The 16,560-nt window shown below is 44.9% G+C and overlaps 4 protein-coding genes, 2 long non-coding RNA genes and 1 pseudogene across 6 annotated transcripts; 5 read left to right on the forward strand and 2 right to left on the reverse strand.

The window, feature by feature from the left end:
- Window positions 1-3,378: 3,378 nt before the first annotated feature.
- On the reverse strand, window positions 3,379-3,605 carry LOC136195023 (uncharacterized). The gene is made up of 3 exons (XR_010671762.1): window positions 3,580-3,605; window positions 3,491-3,532; window positions 3,379-3,395 (listed from the first exon to the last, which is right to left on the reverse strand). It is a non-coding gene; the product is annotated as an uncharacterized lncRNA (long non-coding RNA).
- Window positions 3,606-4,069: 464 nt separating this feature from the next.
- LOC136195021 (required for meiotic nuclear division protein 1 homolog) lies at window positions 4,070-5,895 on the forward strand. The gene is made up of 11 exons (XM_065984286.1): window positions 4,070-4,408; window positions 4,455-4,565; window positions 4,611-4,665; window positions 4,721-4,760; window positions 4,813-4,913; window positions 4,974-5,080; window positions 5,131-5,195; window positions 5,250-5,326; window positions 5,380-5,500; window positions 5,568-5,684; window positions 5,734-5,895. The coding sequence occupies exons 4-11, from the start codon at window positions 4,731-4,733 to the stop codon at window positions 5,764-5,766; spliced, it is 651 nt and encodes a 216-aa protein (XP_065840358.1). The 5' UTR covers window positions 4,070-4,408; window positions 4,455-4,565; window positions 4,611-4,665; window positions 4,721-4,730; the 3' UTR covers window positions 5,767-5,895.
- On the reverse strand, window positions 5,832-7,465 carry LOC136195022 (TBC1 domain family member 10A-like). Its single transcript, XM_065984287.1, has 11 exons — window positions 7,238-7,465; window positions 7,011-7,189; window positions 6,877-6,943; window positions 6,763-6,810; window positions 6,650-6,715; window positions 6,520-6,594; window positions 6,403-6,470; window positions 6,298-6,350; window positions 6,165-6,245; window positions 6,033-6,105; window positions 5,832-5,972 (listed from the first exon to the last, which is right to left on the reverse strand). The coding sequence occupies exons 4-9, from the start codon at window positions 6,805-6,807 to the stop codon at window positions 6,208-6,210; spliced, it is 345 nt and encodes a 114-aa protein (XP_065840359.1). The 5' UTR covers window positions 6,808-6,810; window positions 6,877-6,943; window positions 7,011-7,189; window positions 7,238-7,465; the 3' UTR covers window positions 5,832-5,972; window positions 6,033-6,105; window positions 6,165-6,207.
- Window positions 7,466-7,477: 12 nt separating this feature from the next.
- Window positions 7,478-7,943, forward strand: LOC136195024 (uncharacterized). The gene is made up of 3 exons (XR_010671763.1): window positions 7,478-7,615; window positions 7,678-7,734; window positions 7,792-7,943. It is a non-coding gene; the product is annotated as an uncharacterized lncRNA (long non-coding RNA).
- Window positions 7,944-8,879: 936 nt separating this feature from the next.
- LOC136194847 (glutamate--tRNA ligase-like) lies at window positions 8,880-10,292 on the forward strand (annotated as a pseudogene).
- Window positions 10,293-11,240: 948 nt separating this feature from the next.
- Window positions 11,241-13,958, forward strand: LOC136194848 (uncharacterized). The gene is made up of 12 exons (XM_065984101.1): window positions 11,241-11,303; window positions 11,351-11,429; window positions 11,500-11,575; window positions 11,696-11,749; window positions 11,807-11,967; window positions 12,116-12,286; window positions 12,344-12,443; window positions 12,494-12,693; window positions 12,742-12,848; window positions 12,897-13,190; window positions 13,251-13,414; window positions 13,468-13,958. The coding sequence occupies exons 1-8, from the start codon at window positions 11,241-11,243 to the stop codon at window positions 12,666-12,668; spliced, it is 879 nt and encodes a 292-aa protein (XP_065840173.1). The 3' UTR covers window positions 12,669-12,693; window positions 12,742-12,848; window positions 12,897-13,190; window positions 13,251-13,414; window positions 13,468-13,958.
- A 49-nt stretch (window positions 13,959-14,007) lies between these two features.
- LOC136194543 (uncharacterized) lies at window positions 14,008-15,396 on the forward strand. Its single transcript, XM_065983708.1, has one exon. The coding sequence runs from the start codon at window positions 14,088-14,090 to the stop codon at window positions 15,312-15,314; it is 1,227 nt and encodes a 408-aa protein (XP_065839780.1). The 5' UTR covers window positions 14,008-14,087; the 3' UTR covers window positions 15,315-15,396.
- Window positions 15,397-16,560: the final 1,164 nt, after the last annotated feature.

Below are 16,560 nucleotides of genomic sequence, written 5' to 3' on the forward strand. Positions count from 1 at the left end.
GCACGCTTCAGTCACAATCAACATACAAAAAGACTTGAAAGAGCAGAAACATGAAAAGTTGCGATAACGACGAAGTTCTCACAGCGGACTAGCCAGGCGATTCGATCTTTAAGGCCAAATCAAAGAAGTTCTCGAACAACTCAGTAACATTTGGGTCAGCATCGTTCGACTCAGCGTACTTACTGAGATCGAGAAGCGGCGACTTCAGGTCTTCTTCAACGGCATCGACTTTTGTACGAAGGCCTTTGAAATTATCCAAGTCAGCTATAGGTTTGAGAATTTTCAACCCGAGCTGAAAATACGATTGCGCACATTGGCACACCATGCGCCTTTCGTCGGTTTCGGAATTTTGTAGCCACTCCACGCACAATTCCCCTACATTCAGACAAGCCTTCCCAACCTTCTGGTGCAAACCGCTAGCGATTGCTAAATGACATTCCAGGCAGGATCGAATTACTTGGAACCCGTTCTTCCAATTCAAAGCATCCTCGATTTCTTTTCGATTCGGAGTTTCGGCCTTCTTAAGAATTTCGACTTCACCTCGTCGAAGCCGAGCGACGGCACGGTTTCCCCAAGCGTAATAGCGATGAGAGGAAGGCAAGCCGCGAACTGTTTCCAAGCACTTGGTTTGCTCCTCGCGAAATTCTTCAAGACACGAAAGCGAATTCTCGGCCTTTTTCTTTAACGCGAGAGCTTTTGAAACGTGGCTGTAGGCTTGATATAATTTATGACGAGGTGAATCGGGTGACTTCTCTTTAGAAGGTTTAATAGCGCTCTGACTACCTTCTTGCGACTTCGTCATAAGTCTAATAGCTTCCTTATAACTTTCGTGCGCTTTGGTGTAATTCTTTTGTCCCAAGTGAGCGCGGGCGATATTTGCGGGCAAAGCAGCGTGACTGGCATCAGTGGCAGAGAAAGCGTAACGCGGCTGCTGCCGGACTTCGGTAAGTAGCTCCAAAGCGCGCTTGAATTCTCGACCATCCATCTGAATTTCTGCCTCGACCTCCTTCATTTGATTCAGGCACTTCTCGACGTCAGATTTTTTTTTCCCCCTCTTTCTTTACGTCCAAAATTTCTTTTAAAATAGCCTTTCCGTCTTCGACATTTGTCAGAGCTTTTGGCAAGGAGCCAAGACGACGATCTGCATGTACGCGACAGCTTGTTGCAACTTTGTCGTTCTTTCCGACTCCTGCAGACACCGTGAAAGTAGATCTCGCGCTTCCAGACTTCCTCCCAGAAGAGATTTCATATAACCGCAGCGAAGGACGAGATCGGCGTCAAAGAGATTCTGCTCTTGCATGTATTCCACGCAGCGAATGGCGTGTGGGTACAGAGCACTGCAGAAGGACCAGTCAGTCTGCGACTTTTCCAATGCAGATGTCAGTATTTTGCAGAGTGACTCCAAGGTAGCAACTTGTCCTTCGCTCTTTTGTCGCTCTCGAAATTCCGCCGCGATTTCTGTGTGAACGCTCAACGACTGCCTGTTATCTGTGAACGTCAGAAGTCCGTACGCCTCGAGCCGATTTGCCAAAATGATCACGTTCACTTTTGATTCTCGAACTCGTTTTTGTCTTTCTTTGATGTTATCAACGTGGGCTTGTTCCTGGCTGAAGCCTATATCGCTGAATTCAAACAGACGTAGGGGAACTGATGCCACGTCGCAATATCCCAGATGATTCATGAGATTTGTGAGCAAAGGCAATCCCGAAACGAGAGTATTTAGAATGTCGCTGTGGGAAGACGATAGTAGTCGCGTCTCGTCATACTTTCCAAAGCATTTGTGGAGATAAGAAGTGAAGCCCAGTTTCTCGCTACGCAAAATGAAATTATGACTGTCATGTACAGAGGATGTCCATTTACAGTTTCCGCAATCTTGGGCGCAGCTTTATTCTCCGCCTCGCTTTGGAAAACGTCGCAGCTGTCGCAAAGAGCACGTGTAACGTCGTCTATGTTTAATGGTCCAAGATTCTCTATCCCACTGTTGGGTATTAGTGCAGACAGAGATTCCGGCACGCGGCATCCGATTTTGTTGCTGTAATAAGAAATGCATTGTGTCTTCTTTTATCTTTGGAGGGAAGTCGGGCATTTCGTCAAACGTCTTCTGGTCAGTGAGCCCATCAATTACGACGAGAAGCGGCCCTTTCGTGGCCTTTTCCCTTATCCAATTTCGCGCTTGCTCTAGCTGTTCAAGAAGAAGAACGTTTTGACCTTTGGCGTTGTCTGGCGAGGACGAACAGTTACTAGCAACGCACAGCTGCAAGGATTCGGGACTAGACGCATCAAGCCACAGCAGAGTGCCGTAGTTGATTTTGATTCGATCAACGACGCAGTGAGCCAAGGACGTTTACCCGCTCCTCTGAAGCCGTGAATGACAACAGATTTGCGTTCTTGTAAGAGTTCCTGCACTCGTTTTATTTGTTCTTCTCTACCAACGACGTGTCCTGTTTCAAACTTAGGCCGACCAAACTCTTCGTCTGACAAAGGCTGTTCTGAGATGATCTAGAGTAACGGAACCGGAAGGTAGGTCGAAAGAACCTAAAGGAAACAATAGTATTATTGAAGAAAGCCAAATCATGGGCTTACTGTGGCCAAGAGCTTCGCGAAACTCGTTAGAAACACCCCTTTCCTGCAGCTGGTCAAAATAAGCGATCAGATCTTCTTCTTTAAGCGTGAAAATATCATCGTAATAGGCATCGCCGTTGCCGTAGCAAACTTGATTCTTCTTCGACTTTGTCAGCTTATCTCGAAGGTGCCGCCACACTGCAGATGGCAGATCGTCTACGGTTTTGATTCCCTTGAGACGGAAAAATACGGTGGCAATTTCCTTCAAGTTGTCCGTTTGTGGAGTACTAAACACTGCACAAAAATGATCTTAGCTCAAGTCGTCCTAGCAATACATCACGTTTCTAACAGATGGCTAATGCGCACCATGCAGTTTAGATATAAATGTATACCGCTAACTGAACCGATATTGAAAGTGGGTGTGGTTAAAGTCCTGCTACCTTCTTTGTCATCGGCCGGTACTTGCAGACTTTGAACTTCAATTTTGAGCACAGAAAGAGTTCTTAGGACGTCGACAGCGCTCAGTCCTCCCGATTTAAGGTTGACACTACTAGTTTAAAGGATCCTTAAAGAGGTGGAAGACGCTCATGTTCAATTCGACAGGGCTGATGAAGGAAGAAGAAATGGCTATTTTGCCTATTTTTCTGATGTGGTCTTCGTAGATAATGCTGGTATTTTTAATTAAATAAATAAATAAATAAATAATTATCACCCCGGCGAATGCCCTTCATATGAATAATATCAGTTGACTAGTCAAATTAATGATGACTTTCAGTTACAAGTGTCCGCTTGAAACAGAGTTTTTCACAGCAAGCTCTGCACATTACTTTTATCTAGAGCAAAAGAATTAAGTAGCCCTGGTGACAAAGAGCCGATACATGTATTATTTATTAAAATGCCCACTAATTTCCTTTTCCAAATCACTTACTCTTTTTCCTTCCTCCGATGCAATCATTTTCAAATCTTTCTTCTGAAGACTAATAAATACAGTACGAAGCAAAATCAGCTAATCTTTACCAGAAACGCATTTCTCTCTCTCACCGCACAATCAATGCCGCCTGGCATAGCTTTCCTTGTTGTATTAGACTCCATGCATAGTAGAGTCGACATTGAATGGAGAGAATAGGATCACCAAGTCTTACTGCCAAAGCCAATTGCCGAAATGATATGGCACCGGCAACTCTTGCCTTCAGGCGGCCAGAAATCAGTGCAACCATACATTAAATAATTAATTAATCCCTAAAAAACTCACATGATTGAGTTGAACTTCTCCTAAAGCAGAGTATGCTCCTCCTAACGTAGATAGCCAAGCAAAGACGCTTTCTAAACGAGTTTTGGTCATTGTTAAGAGTAGTAGTCTTCTGCTCCACTCCATTTCGGCACGTGTCAGCTCTGATTCTTGGCCATGATACGATGGACAGCAAAGACGCAATTTCCACTTTTTGCATTTTCTCGCTTGTAGCACTCGTTCCGTTTTGATAGAAACGTCATTTATGTTTTCAAGTTCGTTCTCTCGCCAAATCTGCGTCCGAATCCACGCAGCGAATGACCTTCGAAACGGTCTCGAATATTCCAACTCGTGTCCAATGGCCAAAGAAAGTCTTAGTCTCTTGCAAGAAAGCAAGACGCCTACCACGGACGAGTCGCCCTGCCTCGATGGCCTTCTGAAAGAGAATTCGCGCAACATACCGACATTGCTTAGCGCGCACTCTCGATGCTGCTTCGTCGTTTGTTTCGCGGTTCTTCGAGACTTCGAGTACCACACGAGCGTTACAAAAGCTCTAAAGTAGGTCAGACGCGTTATGCACGATCGGTGAAAAAAGAAGGAGACAAACAGAAAGCAGAGGTTCGGGGAAAAAACTGTTAGACTCGGAATTTCCAAAAGGCTCTAGGAAAAACTATGCAGAGCTTATGCAACGGCGGAAGAATATAGCTGGAAACAGCTTCGAGAGCTGTTAGAAAGTCACGGTGGCTATACTCTCAATCAATTGCCTGAGGATTCGGTATATTCTAGCAAGTAGCAACTTTTTCTCTAATCAAGTCTGCAGATGCAACTAACGTTCTTCACGCTAAGACGGAAAACGGTGAATTATTCTTCTTTAGGTAAAATGAAACGTTGATCTAATTTACTTATTTATTGCTTCGTTGATTGCCTTAGTTTTGGTGCCATGGTGAGCTGGAATTTGAGCAAGCCTCAGGTAGCTGGTCAGACAAGTTAACTTCTAATTTCTTTGATGCATTCTTTTGCAGTTGGTCGAGGCTCGAAAGATTATTGCAGCTGCTCAGCTTCATCCATATGCCAATTCCTTAGTGGAAAGAGAAAACGAAGAATTTAGTTATTCATATGAAAGGTGAGATGCGGCATTGTTTTCATGCCACATAATCAGCACTTTGTGTTGCGTGTCCTTCAGAGCAAACAGTCAGCTTGCTAATGGTCAAATAGTTTTAAAAGAAGACACCGATCAGAAGAATCAAAGACTCGAACGTCTGGCATTTTCTAATGCCATGGCACTTTCTGGTAATTTTAATTTTTTCTCGTGTCTCTTTTTTTTACTGAGTGTTGTGCAGTTAAACTAGCGATGTGGGAATGTGCTCTTGATGAATTCATTGAATCCATCAATTGGGTTCCTCAGGCAAGTTTGCAAAAATTCGTTCTTCTTTCTTTGGCTTACTTTAGCTCTGCGCAGTCTCTCAAAGAAGGTCAACTGAGAAAGCTCAGTCGCAAGAACGTGCTTCAAAAGACAGGGACTCTCGTAGCACTCAGGTTCTGTCTACTTTTCTGTGCGCTGCATAAGTTGACAGTTGTTTTGGATTCAGCCACGAAATTAATCTGAGGTCCGATTTATTAGAAAATCCCGATTTCTACTGGGACAGACCGCAATTGGAAGAGCTCTACAGTCAAACGTGCAAGCACCTTGACGTCCACTTCAGAACGAGAGTAAGTGAATTAATTAAACGGCCACTAGATTCGTTCGTTGTCCACGTACCGTATTTGCTGTCAATAGGTTGTAAACAAAAAACTGGATCATTGCTCTGATTTAGTCGAGTTGCTTCGAACCCAGCTAAATGAAAGGCACTCACATAGGTTGGAGTGGCTCATCATTTGTCTTATTGGAACAGAGGTACGAAAGTCAATTGCGCCTTTAGTTTTTCCAGTCTCCTTGTTTACAGATCGTTTTGGACTTGGTTGGGTATTTGAATTAGGAGTTTGTCTAAAATAGACTTCCCAGGCACTCATAAACACACCAGATTAGATAGAGACTCTGGTGTTACAATGATGGCTGCAATATTTTATTAATTTGTACAATACAATAAAAGCGAGGATATAAAACATTTGATAATTTTCAATGAAGTGCGATTGCTAAATGTTCTGGGACAAAGTCGCCGTCTTTAATTTTCAGTTGATTCAACTAAAGAAGGTCAAATAAAAGAATAAAGGACGTGCAAATATGAGCTTGAGTGTAATTGACCTCAAGAAAAAATATGTCTTCTTGCAGAAGAGCTTTGGGAGGCGATTTCAACGTCGTTATGATATTTAACAGACTGGAAGAACCATTGGACATATTAAAACATATTGTACTTCATCTATGCCACCCACTCACTCTGAACAGCGTTCTCTCTTTTGCGGGAAGCCTAATGCAATGTTCAGTATAGTAAGCCGACTTTAAATAGCACTTTTACTCCTGAAAAGACAGACAGACGTATGTTATTGGACTAATGACATAAAGTATCTACCTTCGCAGAAGAACATGTCAAGAATTCTAAGGACAATGTTCCATGGTAAGGATCTAAAGTATGCGTGAGTTCGACAGCAAAGAAGTATCATTGTACCAACTCTACCTGCAATATATGCATGTAAACCATTCACACAACATATACAGAAGTGAATCGTCAGCACCGTTCTTGATCTATTACAATCGCATAAGCACTAATTTTTACATCTTTATCTATGCAGACCAAGTGCTTGGAAATTTGCGGAAAGTAAAGTTTCAAAAGACGTCCAAATAATTTGCTGTCACTTTTGATGCCTTCCTAGTGACAAATTGCCAGTAAAGTGCGTAAGCGTGCACATCAATGAGGCTCTCACCAAACCGGGACTGTAATAGCAAATGAGATATTTCTGGCATATTACAACCAGACACCAAAACGCTTGCTAGTAAATAAAATGATTCCCAATAAAAATAGCTAACTCTTTTTCACCTCATCTGGCATGTGCATTAGGAGCGTAGCAACTATGGGAGCCATAGGCTAGAAATAAGAAACACATACGTAAGTCCTTCCAGCAGCACTTAATTCATTATTAATTAATCCTACTTGGCAAAATCCGATGTTTGTGTCGTAGAGTGAATACGCTTTTAAGACGTCTCTCAATTCAGATTGCCTAACCACCCCACCCCATAAAACGTTACTAATTCATATAACCATATGAGAATACTATAGTCTTGCACCCCTGGCCTTTCGACGTTCGAAATGTAATAAGAACGCTATTTAATTAGAATTGATTCTTGTTTTATTTTATTCGATAAAGGTTCGGATTTTCTACGAGTCGTTCTCTGCTTCCTGTTAGGTGCTGATAGGCTATGCCGCGCAATGACTGGGGAATCCCCTTTCGACATCTTTCCTTCACCTGAGAAAAATTTTTAGACACCTTCTACTCGCTATTAGAATTACTCACTTTTTTGTGGTTGGTTTTAATGTACGAGTTCCACGTGTCCAACATTTTTCTCCACTTGCTCTCGCGTTTTCTTATCTGATCCACGTTCGGAACGGAAATTCCTCGATGGCTGCAGGGAGAATGTACGAACTACGGCTTGATAATACAGATCGTCCTTGTTTGGTCTATAGAATCCAAACCGATCCGTTGGCATGTCTTCCATTGAAAAAACCCTGACGGTACGAGAGTTATTTTCCGTAACGCGCTTTAGTGAAAACCTCCATGGAAAGTTTGAAGCGGCCTCTAGGCGGTGCGTCTACGGCGATTGTGTCCGCTAAGCGACCGAGAAATGAAGTTGCCATTGCCGAGAGCAAACGGGGAGGCGCTCTATTACCTTCGGTGCGGGCGAGACCCCAATTCGAGGGCACGATTTCTCACGAGTCTCTTTTGCGGCCTTCTAGAGCCCGATGAGAACGTCATCCTTACAAGCACCCATTATGCTATTGACAGGACACGAGGTATGGAAGTTATAGGGTCGTTTTACTGCATCTCTTATTTTCTACTCTCTACTCAAGGGAGAATTGTATACAGCGAAATTCAGCCCAACTGGCGAAATCTTGGCGTCAGCTGGATTTGAAAAGCAAATATGTGAGTGATGTTGATGATGCACATAACCAATTTTTGAGTGTTTGTTTGGTGCATTTTTTTCTAATAAATACTGTATACAAATCTCAAAATAGGAAGCTTATTCCTCGTGAGAACACGTGTCACTAAGTTTGTGTCCCACTTTCTTTCCTAGTCCTTTGGAACATGTTTGGAGATTTAGTCATTAATAATGTATATTATAGAATAATACTTTGACCAGTCAGTGGGACTTCTTAGATGAGGAAGACAGCCCCCCAGCATCTCCCTATCCCTCTCAATCTCCTCTCGACGCACTCGCTGCAAAAGTGGCCGATTCCACTCGCTCTGCCGCCGCATTCGCCGCCGTCTCTCCCCAACCAGAAACCTTTCATCCAATCAGCACCGCGACAATCACGTCACCGAGACGACGATCCAAACGAAAGAATTTTTGCCGCAACGCCAGCAGCAGCAGTCGCTATTCGCCAATCAAAACAAAACCCACTCAAAATATTCACGAAACGGCGGAAGAAGTCGCCAATTCGACGTCCGACGCGCTCACTCATTTATCGCAATCGAAAGACGCTTTTCATCTGGCTGCAGCTCGAGCGGAAAATTCCATAGACGACCTCACCGCTTCGGCGTCTTCGTTGAGCCTGAGTCATAATCGATTTCGTAGCATGTCTGCTTCAGATGATTTTCATTATTCTCATCGACCTCCGTCTGGTATCAGCGTCGCTTCGTCGAGTGAGGATCTCGCTGGGTCGTCGTTTGGCGGTCTTTTTCATTGATCTGCAATGGATACGGCTCGTTCTTTTGATACGTTGTCGGTTTCGGCGACGGGGAAACTTGAGAAGCCGATTTCCATTGAATTTGTCAAGCACGCCGCGGAGAAGGTGAAGAAGTCTACTGACGCAATGGCGTCGTGTTTGACGTCGAAAATTCTTCGAGAAGGACTTTGAACATGTTTTTAATTAGATTTATTTGTCTTTGAAATCAAAAATCATTTATTTTGTTCCGTTATTAGCGTGCGTTGACGGGAATGATTCGAACTCGTTTTGCTCCAAGTCCCACCGGTTTCCTTCATCTTGGAAGCCTCCGAACGGCGTTATTCAACTACTTGTTCGCTAAACATCACAAGGGGTCCCTAATCCTACGCGTAGAGGACACGGACGCGCAACGCAACGTGCCCGACGCCGAACGCGATCTCGAATCGACTCTCCACTGGGCAGGCATCCATCCAGACGAAAGCCCAAGCGTCGGGGCCCCTACGGTCCCTACAGGCAAACGGAACGCTTCGCAACGTATAACGAACACGTGCGCAAGCTCGTGAGGGAAGATAAAGCGTATAAATGCTTCGCTTCGAAAGACGAAGTGGCTCGCCTTCAAGAAGCAGCGCGACGCACGGGCCAAAAAGTGAACTACGACCAATTGTTCACTCGCGCTCAGCGAGACGATTTATCAAGTCGCGGGGCGAGCCACGTGATTCGTCTTCGAGTTCCGGTCGACGGAACGACCGCCTACGATGACGTCATATACGGGCGCATGGAATTTTCCAATGGGGAAATCGAGGATCAGGTCCTGATGCGATCTGACGGTCGTCCGACCTATCACCTAGCCAACGTCGTCGACGATCGCGCGATGAATATCAGTCATGTTATTCGTGGTGAAGAGTGGCTCCAGTCGACGGCGAAACACGTGTTGCTCTATGAAGCGTTTGGCTGGGTTCCGCCTATCTTTGCTCATCTTCCCTTGCTTCTTAATAAGGGAGGTGGGAAGTTGTCCAAACGGAATAAGGATGTGTTTGTGGACGATAAGGTGTCATGTCGTCTGCTTTGGTGAATTATGTAGCTCTGCTGGGATGGTCTCTCCGGTCGACTGAGCAACGAATATTTACTATGAATCAATTGGTTGGCACCTTTTCTTTGGAAGATGTCAATAGACTGTTGACGTTGGGCAGATTGCCTGGTTCAATAAGGAGCACTTGAAGATGGCCTATGAGAGTCCGTTGGGCAGTGCTTCGGTTATTCGAGATATGCAGGGACTTGTCAGGAAGACGTTTTCTCCTGTCTCCGAACGTATAATCAGTTCAGAGTATCTTCACCAAGTCCTTGAAGTTTTGATTAATCGAATCAGCTATTTACCTGACGTGCTTCGACTTGGGAGTTGTTTCTGGGTTGAGCCGAAAAGTACGGGGGAACAGTTCCGCGTCGTTTCCACGGACTATCGTCTCATACTCAAAAAATCGGCGGAAAAACTCGATGCGTGTGATTTCGTTGCTCACAACGTTATTTCTCTATTGAGAAACGTGGCTCGGGACGTGGGCGTTCAGTCTAAGACCGTACTCAGACTAATTCGACTTGCCGTCACGGGACAAGAAGTGGGCGGACAATTGAGTCTCACATTGGAAGTCCTCGGAAGGGAAACGGTTGTTCGTAGGGCTATGATGAGATGATCATTCACTCTGCGACGACTATATCTTTCTATTGGACTTTTGTCGGACACCGGCGTCTCGATCAGACACGTGCTCGCATTAAAACAGTCGCCGTTTGCATCTAGAAGAATCAGGCTGCATGGCATTATGTGCTTGTATATAAGAGCAGGCTCTCGTCATTTTTATTCAAAACGCAAGGGGGCTCTTTGGACGTAGCACAATACGGCATTGTACTTGAAAGGGGTACGGAACCGCCAAATCCTATACGACACCTTATTGACTGTCGATTTAGTTAGTGCCATTTTTTTTATCAGTTTGAATGAAGTAAAAAAGTAAGGAGCCAGAGCAATCGATCTCGCCATTAGATTACAGTATCATTGCATGATCTGTCGCGTAAAATATGGTCCGGGTAAAATATTGTCCGGCCGGACCATATTTCACGTGAAATATGGTCCGGCCGGACAATATTTTACCCGGACACTTTTTGCCATGACAGGACTCTCGTCACCGTCGTCGGACGAAATTGAACAAGGCTAAACTCAACGCCATTTTTGATGCAACTGCGATTGTCTACAACAGCTCGATGCGCAACGTCCACTACGTTTGAAGCGGTCTCCTGTCCAGCCGGGATCGCACTCGCAGTGTCCACTCGTGCAGACGCTGTTTAGAGAGCAATTCACCCGCAATTCCTTTATTGTGGCTTGCTGCTGCTACGTAAAGTAGTGCTGCAGCATTGAAAAGGTGAACGTAAGACACATTTTACGAACAGTATCCGGGGTTTCAAACACCCCGTACAACAGTTTCCTTGGACCAAAGAACTGTGTATCGTCGCCTTGTTAGCTCGGCAGCGCGGTCTCGTTTGATACCTTAGGCTTTAACAAAACTTTCGGACGCGTCACAAACCGAAGTCTCTTGGGTACAAGCTGTAGAGCAGAAAACGAGTGTCTAAACATTTTTTACTAAAGCACCATGAGCCGTACCGTGCTCAACGAGACAAAGGACAGTCTAAAACTGAAACAGGACAACTGGCGAGTCGTACTCGTCTTATTCACAATTCTTGTGAGAAGTTTCTCTTTAAGCAAAAGCGACCTCATTACATTGTCATAGATAGCGGGTGGTTCGACAGTTTCAGTGGTGTTTCCTTTTCTGCCTTGGATGGTTAGAGTAAGTCGTACCCGATCCTTGTGGAATGACGTAGTGACGTTGTGTGTAGACGTTTAATGTCAAGGGAGAGTTTGTCCGAGAAGAAGATACAGGCACGTAAAAATCGAACCGTTGTTCGCCCGTACCACTTTCGTGCACCGGTAAAGTAGTCCCTTGGGAAGGACCTAAAGAACTGCAGCAGAGATGAAACGTTTCTGTGCTTCTTTCCACACGCCCTAACCTTGTACAGCTATAATAATAGGCGTGTTTGTTTCTTGTAGGATACTACGCTGGACTGGTAGCTTCTGTTTATTTTCTTGGAATTTTTTTGGATGGTAAGAGCAGAGCATATAACCAGAACAAGTAGAACAGAAATTTGTACACCTTTCTAGCTACTATTGGGGCACCCTAGCTGATAGAAAAGGACGCCGAATGACTATTCTTCTCAGTGGAATCACGCTGACTATCTTTACCTTTCTCTTTGCATTCACCAACACGACGTTGGGCTTGGCCTGGGCAATCGTAACGAGACTGCTAAGCGGAGCGAGTAATGGTACGAAAATTAATTTCATTAACGGTCAGCGTAGACGCATCTACTCCCTTAAATGTAAAAGGTATCCATTGATGACTTAATTAATAGTCTGAAATATTTGACAACATGGGGGGAGTTCCACAGCTAAATTTGTCTTGCCTCTTGTTAGGGGTACTAAGCGCATCTAAAGCATGCATAGCCGACGTCTCAGACAACGCTAATCAAGCTAAAAGATTGGCTTACGTGACAACGGCCTGGAGTTTGGGGCTTTTCTTTGGACCAGCCGTTGGCGGACTCTTGGCTGAACCGGTTCGGCAGTACCCTGGCGTTTTTCCCAAAGGTGAGTAAGAGAGAGCTTTCAATGAAAATTCACTAATTAAAGGATCGTTTTGGAAAGGATTCCTTGAAGCGTTTCCTTATTTTCTGCCATCGGCTGTGTCCGTTTTCCTCCTCCTAATTGGTGTCGTCGTTATTTATTTATTTCTACCAGAGACAAGGTACTTGAGACAATGATTGGGTTTTCTGTACCTAAGGCTTATCTTCTTAGAGGCTTTCGCTCGTCTGACAAAAAGAGCATCGCTGAAGAAAATGTCTCAGACGATGTAGAAGATGTCTCAGACGGCCTAGAAGATGTCTCTGAGTCTGCGCCAATGGTGGCGTTTTCGTCCGAGTCGAATGATGTCGATATTAAATTTTCTCAATCGGATGTCCCAGATATATAAAGACGAGCTTGCGAAATCTGTTAAGGTAACAAGGACAATGGACGTAGGCAAACCCTGAAGTGAATTTATGTAGAGTGAAGGAAACGAAATTAGCTTTGGCTACCTATTGCCTGTTTGCTTTTTCCGTGGTTGGTTCAGACGAGCTGGCAAGCTTATGGATGTCAACGAAGAAATATAGAGGTCTGCCTCCAACAGACTGAAAGGGTTTGTGTTTACGTAATTTTTTAGGTGGGCTTGGTTTCCGTGAGAAAGATATTGGACTGTTTCAGGCAATTTTAGCTTGCGCAACCCTTCCTTTTCAAATTCACCTTACACACAAAGTACGAACCAAGATCTGCTTACTTTTACCAGACTGAAGTTTGTTTTATCTAAATGGAAACCAAACTAGGCTCTTTGATGGTAAAACCGTTTGTTAGAGGCAACTAATCAATGTTTGCCGTATCTAAAACAGGCGTTCTACGTCACGTGCGTTGCCTGTGTTTTCTTCATGGCGTATAAGCCCGTGATATCTTCCAAAGAAAGGCAAGTTCGTTGCACTAGTGCGTAAAGATACTCCGCATCTCTAACATTTCTCTACGTTAGTTTTATTCCTCTATGGACAGTCCTCTTCATTACTTTCGTCATGATGAGATTATCTATCAACGTTGCCTATGTCATGATATTAATTTTTATCAACAATTCTGTACACCCAAACGTCACGTAGATGTGATCAACGGCCTGGCCCTTTCACTTGCATCCGTTTCCAGGCAACGTTACAATATTATTGACCAAATTTTGCTTTTACAACGTCTTCCTTTAGGGCGGTTTCTCCTTCCGTTGGAAGCTCGCTTTTTGCTTGGCCCATCAGCGAGGGAAAGGGTCACATAGGATTTCTTCTTGATTATCACTTGGTTTTCTATTTCATTTCCACAGTGTTTCTCATTTCGCTGCTTCTCTCGGTATATCTTCCGAGTAAATTGCAAAGGCAGAAACGAGAATAATGTTCCTATCTCATAGTATCTTATACAGTTCTTATTGCACATTTATCCTACGGAATTTGAGCGTAGCACTGCCAGAAGATTTCTAATTTTAGTAGGACGGTAAAAATTCCGTTCAATGGGTTCACAGGCTTAGAAATACATAGGCATGGTCTACTCTCTTCTGGACAACTAACTCTGGTCCGTATCAAAGGCCAGGATAAAGGTACAGTAATTACGACGTTGTCTTGCTTGTGATTTACCTTTTGTCAACGTTTTCACAACGCACGAGCGAGTGTTCAAGTAATTAGATCTTGCAAGACGAAAATATCGTTAGTCAGCGGAAGTTGCGCGGTGGACGTTCTGTGAAACGTGCGGTTAAACGTGCGGTGAACGTTTTTTTTGATCAGGCAGTCTAAGGCAAACGCTCGTAATCTACGTATACTGCTTTTGAATACGGACGATGAAACGTCTTCTATTGATTCTCTTTCTACAAGCGTTCTTCATTGACATGAATTCTCATCCGGCAGACTCAAATGGGGAACCAGAACTATCGGTTGACGATCAAGGTAACCTGATTATAAACGCAGGAATGGGATTGATTACTATGAAATACGCTGGCGGTACGACGGCAACGATGGATCAAGTTGCAGCAAAACTTGACGAGCTCACGCAATCGAACAATGACCTCCGGGAGAAGCTTTCCCACGCCCAAAACGCGAGCCAAATCCTCTACAATACGCTGCAGCGTTTCATTGCTTGTCAAGCGACGAGCCAAGGCTACAACACTTCAACAGACGAGTGCCTGCCGCTCGTACCCCAATGCTCTCGCGAAGGAGAAACGCTCGAATTCCACGGAGGTTTGAATCGCTACATTTGCTCGAGCTTTCTCCTCGACACAATCAATAACATGAAGACGAGTATAAATATGATGCTAGCAGGGACAACGTCGACTATAGGAGACGTTTCGTCGTCGCCGGGACGAACGTGCCGCGATATCAAGGAAGTGCGACCGCGAGCACTGAGTGGGGTCTACTGGATCTCCCAAAGCACGAACGGTTCGAATCCCTACCGAGTCTACTGCGACATGCTAACTGACGGCGGAGGATGGACTCTCGTCACCGTTGTTAAGGCAACGAGAGCGAATCCCGAGAAAAAGTATCCGATCAATGGAATGAACGAGGATAAATTGCTCGCCGATCGCACGGACGAGTGGGCGAGTTTGAGCAAAGCGAAACTCAATTCAATATTCGACGCGAGAAATGATTCCATTATGCGCGTCTACGCGTCGGCGTTTCACGTGGCGGCGGGAAACCGACTTCCTCGCACCTACTACATTCGGAAGTTGAAGTACAGGCAACAGTTCGATGCTTTCGTGTCGATTCGCTTCGTTCCCGAGTGGGGCGACAAGACGAAAGGCGAGTACAAAATCAATTACGATCGAAAGGGTCGCGTTCATCCGTACAATCCGGATGCGCACGATTTTCCCGATTCCGGAAGAACCATGAAACACTGGGAAGATCACGCGGTAACAATCAGTGGGAAAAGGTATCTGACCAGTCGACACGGCATCGTCGGAGATGCGTTTAGCAGCTGCGAATGGCTGTTTCAATTTCAAACCGGTGATACTGCAACCGCTATGAACTGCCTCTCCACTCAAGAAGTTTTCGCCAAGATCTGGATCAAATAACAAAGCATATGTCTGTTGCCTTCCGTAGCTCATTCGATGTTGCTGTCTTAGAATCTTTCAGTCCTAACGTTTGGTGCTCACACTTGCATTAACTCTCAGGCAGTCAACCAAAACTGTATCTTCATAGCTTATATAGCGGATGCTTGCTACACTACGGCTTTCCAGAGAAGAAGCAGGCCGAAAAGTATCAATTTACAGGAAAAACCTGCTCCTCCGACGTCTACAGACACCGAAACGCCTCCCGAAAGTGCAGGAAAGGCTTGCATTGGCCTCGCAACGACAAGGGAACAGAAATAGAATACGGGACTTACCGAGGGTCCGGATCTAAATATGTCAGGCTCTTCCAGGCTCCCTGTTCGCCGAGCAGCCCGATTCTTCGGTTAGAAAGAGTCGAGCAGCTGCTCGCTCACAGTTTCAGACGTCCCGAGCGTCTCATTTTTTCGCCATCAGTCCCGCCTGTCATTTTCTGAATCGAATCGAACGTAGAGTAGTCGCGAAGCAACTGCATTGGGGTACGGATCAGCGAGAATCTTCTCGATATCGGAAGCGAGGAAGACTTTCGGCAAATTCACGAAGTAAGTACAAGACTAGTACGCGTTTCTGGACAAGCATTAATTTCACTACACACACAGATATACGTCGTGTCTGTCGTTAGTCGTTAGGTTCATAGACAGTTGTCGTTTTGCTGAATGATTTTCCCTGGAGGGCTAGGTCGCGATGCCATTGAGTCCCCTGTGACGAATCATTCTTCCCTGTTTCCTGCACAGAGTACGTGGTACTGACGCGTTTTTTGCGCGCATAAAATAAGACGATGATACATATAGTGACGAGAGCGACGGCACTTCCTGCCGTTGCTCCTGCTATGACGTTCACGCTCGCTGCGCCTGCTCCCCAAAAGAAAGACTATTAATTGCTTTCATTTGCGTGCTAGAACGCGAGTTGTCTTACCATTCGTCTGTTCCTCAAGAGCAGGGGGTTTCATGATCGTGTCCAGAACGACCGTCACAGACGACTTGTTCTGGGCCGGGAGTAGAATTCCGTATCCGAGTAGAAAGCACTTGTAAACTCCCAAATCATCGGTCGAAAAGTTGTTGATGATCAGCTGCATCCCGTGCGTGTGATGGTACTTAAGTGAGTTCGCTGGTAGCGGCAGCGTGTCTTTGTACCATTGGACTCGTATCTTTTTGTTTCGGATGGGGAGATTTTCTAACGATGTAATATTTGTTTGGGATGGGCACGAGAATTT

The sequence above is a fragment of the Oscarella lobularis genome, chromosome 13 (genome assembly GCF_947507565.1).
Source record: "Oscarella lobularis chromosome 13, ooOscLobu1.1, whole genome shotgun sequence".
Classification (NCBI taxonomy): domain Eukaryota; kingdom Metazoa; phylum Porifera; class Homoscleromorpha; order Homosclerophorida; family Oscarellidae; genus Oscarella; species Oscarella lobularis.